At 44.7% G+C, this 9575-nt stretch overlaps 1 protein-coding gene across 1 annotated transcript in view; it reads right to left on the bottom strand.

Annotated features, from left to right (window-relative positions):
* Positions 1 to 6648: 6648 nt before the first annotated feature.
* Positions 6649 to 9575, bottom strand: part of GNMT (glycine N-methyltransferase) — a 112682-nt gene continuing 109755 nt past the window's right edge. The window contains exon 6 of the mRNA XM_075337900.1: positions 6649 to 7268. Within this exon, the coding sequence (XP_075194015.1) occupies positions 7097 to 7268 (172 nt within the window). The 3' untranslated portion in view covers positions 6649 to 7096. The remainder of the gene's footprint in view (positions 7269 to 9575) is intronic.

Below are 9575 nucleotides of genomic sequence, written 5' to 3'. Positions count from 1 at the left end.
ACCCTAACCCTAACCCTAACCCTAACCCTAACCCTAACCCTAACCCTAACCCTAACCCTAACCCTAACCCTAACCCTAACCCTAACCCTAACCCTAACCCTAACCCTAACCCTAACCCTAACCCTAACCCTAACCCTAACCCTAACCCTAACCCTAACCCTAACCCTAACCCTAACCCTAACCCTAACCCTAACCCTAACCCTAACCCTAACCCTAACCCTAACCCTAACCCTAACCCTAACCCTAACCCTAACCCTAACCCTAACCCTAACCCTAACCCTAACCCTAACCCTAACCCTAACCCTAACCCTAACCCTAACCCTAACCCTAACCCTAACCCTAACCCTAACCCTAACCCTAACCCTAACCCTAACCCTAACCCTAACCCTAACCCTAACCCTAACCCTAACCCTAACCCTAACCCTAACCCTAACCCTAACCCTAACCCTAACCCTAACCCTAACCCTAACCCTAACCCTAACCCTAACCCTAACCCTAACCCTAACCCTAACCCTAACCCTAACCCTAACCCTAACCCTAACCCTAACCCTAACCCTAACCCTAACCCTAACCCTAACCCTAACCCTAACCCTAACCCTAACCCTAACCCTAACCCTAACCCTAACCCTAACCCTAACCCTAACCCTAACCCTAACCCTAACCCTAACCCTAACCCTAACCCTAACCCTAACCCTAACCCTAACCCTAACCCTAACCCTAACCCTAACCCTAACCCTAACCCTAACCCTAACCCTAACCCTAACCCTAACCCTAACCCTAACCCTAACCCTAACCCTAACCCTAACCCTAACCCTAACCCTAACCCTAACCCTAACCCTAACCCTAACCCTAACCCTAACCCTAACCCTAACCCTAACCCTAACCCTAACCCTAACCCTAACCCTAACCCTAACCCTAACCCTAACCCTAACCCTAACCCTAACCCTAACCCTAACCCTAACCCTAACCCTAACCCTAACCCTAACCCTAACCCTAACCCTAACCCTAACCCTAACCCTAACCCTAACCCTAACCCTAACCCTAACCCTAACCCTAACCCTAACCCTAACCCTAACCCTAACCCTAACCCTAACCCTAACCCTAACCCTAACCCTAACCCTAACCCTAACCCTAACCCTAACCCTAACCCTAACCCTAACCCTAACCCTAACCCTAACCCTAACCCTAACCCTAACCCTAACCCTAACCCTAACCCTAACCCTAACCCTAACCCTAACCCTAACCCTAACCCTAACCCTAACCCTAACCCTAACCCTAACCCTAACCCTAACCCTAACCCTAACCCTAACCCTAACCCTAACCCTAACCCTAACCCTAACCCTAACCCTAACCCTAACCCTAACCCTAACCCTAACCCTAACCCTAACCCTAACCCTAACCCTAACCCTAACCCTAACCCTAACCCTAACCCTAACCCTAACCCTAACCCTAACCCTAACCCTAACCCTAACCCTAACCCTAACCCTAACCCTAACCCTAACCCTAACCCTAACCCTAACCCTAACCCTAACCCTAACCCTAACCCTAACATAACCAGACAATAAATAAAGAGCAAGCACTTATCTGGGAAAGATGTGGTGTAGAGCAGGATTAAGCAGGCTGAAAATACAAAGAACAACTGACATCCGGCAACAGCCTGCAATCAGACCAGGACTTAAATAAGCAGAGAGTTAGGAAAGGAAACACCCACTGCACAACCCACCTGGTCTCTGTCCAAACCCTTCCTGGCCACCAGAGGGAGCCTCCCAGCAGCCAAGACATAACTAACATTCACAACACCTGACACCCTAACCCTAACAACTCTAACCCTAATCCTTCAAGTCCCATGCCCCTAAATCTTCGTCTGGACTAATAACCCTATATTCTAACATTGAACATAGCATTGGCACATTTCCAGTTATATTTAAGACCCAAGCCCCAAAATATTCGTCCTTCCCAAGAACCCTAATCCTAATAACCCTAACTCTAATCCTTCAAGCACCAAGCCCCAAAATATTCGTCCATCCTACAAACCCTAACCCTAATAACCCTAACCCTCAAGCCTAATCCTTCAAGCCCCAAGCCCCAAAATCTTTGTCCATCCTAATAACCCTAACCTAATATCCCTAACCCTAATCCTTCAAGCCCCAAGCCCTTAAAATCTTCGTCCATCCTAATAACCCTAATCCTAATAACCCTAACACTCTAACCTTAACTCTAATAACCCTAACCCTAATCCTTCAAGCCCCACACCCCCAAAATCTTTGTCTGTCCTAATAACCCTATGTTGTTACATTGAACATAGCATTATGTCCTTTAGCACCAACATCTTCGTCATTAACTATAGCCCTATGTTCATACATTAAGTAACAATGACAAATTTTTGTGCCAGATGTCTTCAAGCCCCAAGCCCCAAAATCTTTGTCCATCCTAATAACCCTAACCCCCTAACCCTAATAACCTAACCCTTCAAGCCCCAAGCCCCAAAATCTTCATCCGTCCTAATAACCCTAACCTTAACACCTTAACCCTAATAACCCTAATCCTTCAAGCCCCAAGCCCAAAAATCTTCATCCATCCTAATAACTCTAACCCTAAACCTAACTCTAACCCTAACCAACGGCAAGGAAATTTCTGTATACCAGGAACCTAACATGAAATACCACTATCTGGGTAAAAAAAAACCTCCATTTCTGGGCAGCTAGACTCCTGCTATAAAGGAGGATGGACACAACCTGGTTATAGGGCGGAGTGCTCAATCAGAAAGAGATGTGTGTTCAAAGATACAGGGAAGCAAATAATGATTTGATACCTTGCTGATTCTTTTCCCACTGACAAAGACATGAACAGTCTACAATTTCAAAGGTAGGTTAAATTTAACAGTGAGAGATAGAATATCCAAAATAAAATCCACAAAATCACACTGTATAAATTATATAAATTTATTTGCTTTTTGCAGAGAGAAATAAGTATTTGATCAGTCTAGCAAACAAGACTTAATACTTGGTGGTAAACTCTAGTTGGCAGCCCAGCAGTCAGACATTTTTGCAATTGATGATGAGGTTTGCGCACATGTCAGGTGAAATTTTGCTCCACTCCTCTTTCCAGATCACCTCTAAATCATTAACATTTTGAGACTGTCACTTGGGAATTTGAAGCTTCAGCTCCTCCATACATTTTCTATGGGATTAAGGTTTGGAGACTGGCTAGGCCACTCCATGACCTTAATGTACTTCTTTTTGAGCCACTCCTTTGTTGCCTTGGCTGTATGTTTTGTGTCATTGTCGTGCTGGAAGACCCAGCGATGACCCGTTTTTAATGTCCTGGCAGACGGAAGAAGGTTGTCACTCTGGATTTTACGGTACATGGCTCCATCCATTGTCCCAATGATGCGGTGAAGTCATCCTGAGCCCTTAGCAGAGAAACACCTCCAAAACATGTTTCCACCTCCATGCTTAAAAGTGGGGATAGTGTTCTTTGGGTCATAGGCGGCATTTCACTTCCTCCAAAGATGGCGAGCTGAGTTAAGGCCAAAGAGCTGAATTTTTGTCTCCTCTAACCCCAGCATCTTCTCCCAATCACTCTCAGAATCATCCAGATGGTCATTGGCAAACTTCAGACGGGCCGGCTGCACATGGGCCTTCTTCAGACTGACCGGCTGCACGTGGGCCTTTTCCAGATGGACCAGCTTCATGTCGGCATTCTTCAGATGGGCCGGTTGCATGTGGGCCTTCTTCAGATGGTCCAGCTGCATGTGTGACTTTTTGAGCAGTGGGACTTTATTGGCACTGCAGGATTTTAATAAAATACGGTGTAATGTGTTACCAATTGTTTTCTTGGTGACAGTGGTCCCAGCTGCCTTGAGATCAGCAACAAGTTCCGCTGTAGTTTTAGGCTGATCTCCCACCTTCCTCATGATCCTGGAGACCCCACAAGGTAAGATTTTACATGCAGCCCCAGATCGATAGCAATTGTCAGTCATTTTGCATTTCTTCCATTTTCTTATTATTGCACCAGCAGTTTCTCCTTCTCCCCCAGCATCTTACTTATGGTTTTGTAGCCCATTCCAGCCTTGTGCAGATCTATGATCTTGTCCCTGACATCCTTAGAAAGCTCTTTGGTCGCCCATGTTGTAGAGGTTAGAGTCTGACTAATTATTGGAGTCTGTGGACAGGACAGGGGTCAATGTAAGACAGCCGTCTTCATTGCAGGTAATGAGATCATTAGGAGCGACTAAGTGTCTGTAGGAGCCAGAACTCTTAATGGTTGGTAGAAGATCATATACTTATTTCTCTCTGCAAAATGTAAATACATTTATATCATTTATACAATGTGATTTTATTTTGGATATTCTATCTCTCACTGTTAAAATTAACTGACTCTTAATATTATAGACTGGGTAAGTTTGTCCACTGACAAACACATGAACAATCAGCAAGGGATCAAATAATTTCCTTCATTAATATATAATGTTTTTCCAAGAGTGGCAGTCGACTGTGGAAGGTTTGAGGGGTGGGAATAGAGCCTGGGTGGAGTCTCAATGGGGCCCCAGAATTTTTCCAGTATGGGGCCCTGAAATTCCTAGTGGTGGCCCTGGTTGTTTTTATTATGTTTAAAGAGAACCAATCACCAGGATTTTAATATATAACCTAAAACCAGTGCTATTCTGCATACCTTTAGTGGTCAGCTCAGGTGTATAGGTTTTGAAATCCAAGAAAGTAAAGTTTATAAAATCATCAGCTTCTTGAGTGACAGCAGCTGAGGATCAGATAATATCTGGTGGGTATTCATAGTTATCCCCTCCCTTTGTTAGAATTAACATAAATATGATACAATTGACCTAGCAGGACCTGTGGTGAGATCATACCCATGGGACCAGAAGGGGAGGGACCTCAGCGAACAAAGTTAGATACCAGTTCACAAGGGTATGACCTCACCACAGGTCTTGCTAGGTCGATTGTATTATATTTATGTTAATTCTAACAAAGAGAGGGGATAACTATGAATACCTCCCCAGATATTATCTGATCCTCAGCTGCTGTCACTCAACAAGCAGCTAATTTTATAAACTTTACTTTCTTGGATTTCAAAACCTAAACATCCAAGCTGACCACTACAGGTATGTATAGAATCAGCCTGATAGCTCCAGTATAGCACTGGCTTTAGGTTATATATGAAAATCCTGGTGATTGGTGTGCTTTAATTGTATCTCTGGGTAAAGCGAAAGGATGTAGCAATATGTTATATGCTGTATGGCCTCTAGGGGTCTCACTACTTGTATGTGTGCAGACTCACTGGTACAGCGGATAAGATGCAAGCAGCAGACAGCTGTAATGGCTGACAACACCACGTGTAATAAGGAGCCTAAAAATACCTGAGTATGATTCTTGAGAGATGCAACAAACAGAACAGACCTTGAGCAGTTTATAAGGAAGAGTCCAGGTGACAGGTGGAAATTGCTTGTGGACGGGTATAGGAGGTGATTGGTTGCACACTCTTCAGAGTAAATAACTCATGACAAATATTAAGATGAAAGTGTGACGACATGGACTTTGTCAGTGCCTAGCAAGGGTTAAACTTTCTTAACATTCAGCCGGACATGAAGATATTTTGTTTATAAATGGGGGATAAGCCCTCATGGTTTCGTTTCATTGAGTCTAGTGTTAAAGTTCTTGTTGACTCATGTAATTACCTTGACCAGAGAGGATCAGATACCCAGACAAATCAATTATGTGAACCTCCATTGTATTGTTGGATGCAATGTGGCTGGGCTGTCTCCATTGTTACTGTCAGAGATCATTACTAATAGAAATATTTTATATGCGGCTTGAGATCTAGCCAATAAGAGCCCAGTCTTATAAACCAATCGTGAAGACCCCAATGGTCTGAATGGAGAGCTCAGAGGTATAAGAAGGAGGACTGTCCATTGCCCAGGAAGACTCTTGCTACATGATACCAATCTAGGACCTGCGGATCCGATTGGCAAGCCATAACCAAACCTAGATTATAACACTACATGGACTTCAGCATCGAATGTAAGAACTCGGCTGTGATATCAAGGACTACCTAAGGAAGGAATCCAGCTTGGGACAATACAGTCACCGGACTACAGATTTTGCGGACCTCAGCCAGCTTCCTAAATCTGGAGTTATTCCATTCTTGTTGGGTGCCCGCCAAAAGCGGGGTGCTGCTGGTTTGGAGTAAGTAGCCCTGGAAGCTCTGAGGCATGGACATTTTAAATCCCTGGTGAGCCAGCGGAAGGGTGAGAAACTGTTGCCGGTTATATTCTGTGGTTTAGCCGGTTATGTGTTATGTGCAGTTAATTGGGGATCCAATAAAGTCTTAATATTCTGATTCCCTCACCCTGTGTTGTCTGAGTAGTGTTCCGCCCATGGTTAAGGAGGTCGAGCATTCAGTTGGGATGAGCCCTGGGTCATGCTGCCTTTCTAAAGGCGGCCAGGCCAGCGGACGAAAGCACCCACTGACCCCCGTGTCTCCACAAAAAGTACCAATAATTTTGTCTGGCATATTTTTGTGGTTTTGTGTGAAATTGTTTAATTTGACATTTTTATCCTCTGGATTTTGTACTGTTTGAATACACACAAAGGAAACAAATGTGTATAACAAAACATGTGTAATTGAAATCATTTACCGGGAGAAATACTTTATTTCTAGAACAATGCCAAATGTCTACAAATTTCCAGATTATTGGTGTATTGCTGTAATACAGCTTGTAGGGCATAAGACAATATGTTCCACAGGGTGTAGATACTGTGGTGTTTGTGGATGTGGTGGCAGATGACTTGGGTTTAGATTACAGGTGACAGACATCGGCATACATCAGATCTACAGAATGAAGACCATAGCAGCTGATTTATTCATACTGAAGCATCTCCAATTTCATCACAAGCAGCAATAGACCCCACAATGCTGGCATACAGTGTAAGTGAGGCCCCTCCCCCTCTGTGGAATTCAGTGTAGATGAAACCTCTCCCCCTCTGGGGCATCCAGCGTAGATGAGGCCCTTCCTCCTCTGGGGCATCCAGTGTAGACAAGGCCCCCCCTCTGGGCCATCCAGAGTAGATCAGGGCCCTGTTCATGTGGCTTTCTTGGAGACATGGATGAAGTAACACGGCTCTTTGTCTTCGCCGGCAGTATATGGCATGAAATCTCCGTACACCTTGTGCTCACAGTGACCTCCAAAGGCCTCATACAGCAGAGCGGTGAATGACTCCAGGCGATGGGGGTAGTAGGACAAGCGGAACTTGCTGTGGAAAAAAGTGGTATCAGTGAATAAGGCAGACTTATTGTGGTGGCCTCCACAGGTTAGGGATTCTGGTGGGCTCTGTGCCTTGGTATTATTGAGCTAAACTAAACGCCAAAGGATTCGTGATTCTCGTACACTGACAACGAGTCCACCTCCTGGTGGGCACAATTAACCCGTCCTTGAGAATTCACACAGAAAATAGGGTTGGTTGAGAATAAATCTATGTAATGTGGGCGCTTCTGGGGGTCTCTGGATCATTTCCCATAGAATTGTGAGCAGAGCTGTAAACAATTTCAGAAATTACAGATATATGAAGTATATAGGGTGCTTTACACGCTGCAACAGCGCTAACCATATATTGTGTCGGGGTCAGATCGTTAGTGACGCACATCCGGCGCCGTTAGCGTCATCGCAGCGTGTGACACCAATGAGCGACAATCAAGGAACGCAAAAACGTTAAAAATCGTTGCTCTTTAACACATCATTCATTTCCTTAATATCGTTGCTGCTGCAGGTACGATGTTGTTCATCATCCTGCGGCAGCACACATCGCTATGTGTGACACCGTAGAAACGACGAACATCTCCTTACCTGCGTCCACCGGCAATGAGGAAGGAAGGAGGTGGGCAGCTAGTTCCGGCCGCTCATCTCCGCCCCTCCTCTGCTATTGGATGGCTGCCGCGTGACGTCACTGTGACGCCGCACAAACCGCACAAAACTTAGAAAGGAGGCGGATCGCCGGCCAGAGCGACATCGCAGGGAAGGTAAGTCCGTGTGACGGGTGTAAGCGATGTTGTGCACCACGGGCAGCGATTTACCCGTGACGCACAATCGACGGGGGCGGGTACACTCGCTAGCGATATCGGTACCGATATTGCAGCGTGTAAAGTACCCTTAAGGCTAGTGGGGGTTTTTTTTATCTTAGATAGAATCCTGTTGTAGAACCTAAAATTCCTGTTCCTGAATTGTTTTCGGGGGATAGGTCTAAATTTTTGAACTTCAAAAATAATTGTAAATTGTTTTTTGCTTTAAGGCCTAAGTCCTCAGGGAGTCCCGTGCAGCAGGTTAGGATTATCATCTCCTTGTTTCACAGTGACCCTCAGGGCTGGGCTTTTTCATTGGCTCCTGATGATCCGATTCTTGCTAATGTGGATTCCTTTTTCCAGGCCCTGAGATTGTTGTATAATGAACCCAATATTGTTGATTAAGCAAATAAATCCTTGCTGTCTTTGATCCAGGGTGAGGATCCGGCTGAAGTTTTTGTCAGAAATTCAGAAATTGGGCGGTCCTTACCAAGTGGAATGATGATCTCTTGCGACACTTTTGCATAAGGGTCTCGCAGATGCAGTGAAGGATGCTATGGTGGAATTTCCTACTCCTTCTGGTATCGATGCCTCTATGACTTTTGCTATTCAGATTGATAGGCGTTTACGCGAGCGGAAAGCGATGCGTGCTGATGTATTGCTTGCAGAACAGTTTTCAGAGCCTATGCATTGTGATAGGGTGTTTTCTAATGCTGAGCGGCTGGGTTTAGATGGAAAAATAAGTTGTGTTTCAATTGTGGTAACACGTCTCACACTATCTCTGTCTGCCCTAAACGGGAAAAGAGATTTGCTCGGTCATTTACTGTGGGTACTGTGCAACCTAAATTTCTTTTGTCTGTCTCTCTGATTTGCTCTTTATCCTCATTTTCGACTATGGCCTTTCTTTATTCACTAGCTGCCCTGAACTTGATGGATTCTGGTTTTGCTAAGCCTTGTGGTTTTCCTATGGTACCTTCACAAACTCCTATTTCTTTAAGGGGCATTGATGCTACTCCCTTAGCTGAAAATAAACCCCAGTTTTGGACCCAGGTAACTATGAAGGTTGCGCCAGCTCATCAGGAGGATTGTAAATTCTTAGTATTACACAACTTGTATGATATTTTGGTACATGGATTTCCTTGGCTGCAAACCCATAATCCAGTTCTTGATTGGAGATCCTTGTCAGTGGTTAGTTGGAGTTGTCAATGTGTGCATAATGATCTGTGTTTTTTCCCCCCGCTGCGTGATATACCTGAATATTTGTCAGATTTTCTTGACGTGTTTAATGAGACTGGTTCTGATTCTTTGCCCCCCCAAAAGGGAGTGTGATTGTGCCATTGACTTGGTGCCAGGTTGCAAGTTTCCTAATTGACGGATTTTCAATCTGTCTGTTCCTGAACATGATGCTATAAGAACCTATATTAAGGAATCATTGGAGAAAGGTCATATTAGACCATCCTCGTCACCTATGGGTGCCGGTTTTTTCTTTGTGTCCAAGAAAGATG

The sequence above is a fragment of the Anomaloglossus baeobatrachus genome, chromosome 3, assembly GCF_048569485.1.
Source record: "Anomaloglossus baeobatrachus isolate aAnoBae1 chromosome 3, aAnoBae1.hap1, whole genome shotgun sequence".
Taxonomy (NCBI): domain Eukaryota; kingdom Metazoa; phylum Chordata; class Amphibia; order Anura; family Aromobatidae; genus Anomaloglossus; species Anomaloglossus baeobatrachus.
This window is presented reverse-complemented; position numbering and strand designations above follow the sequence as displayed.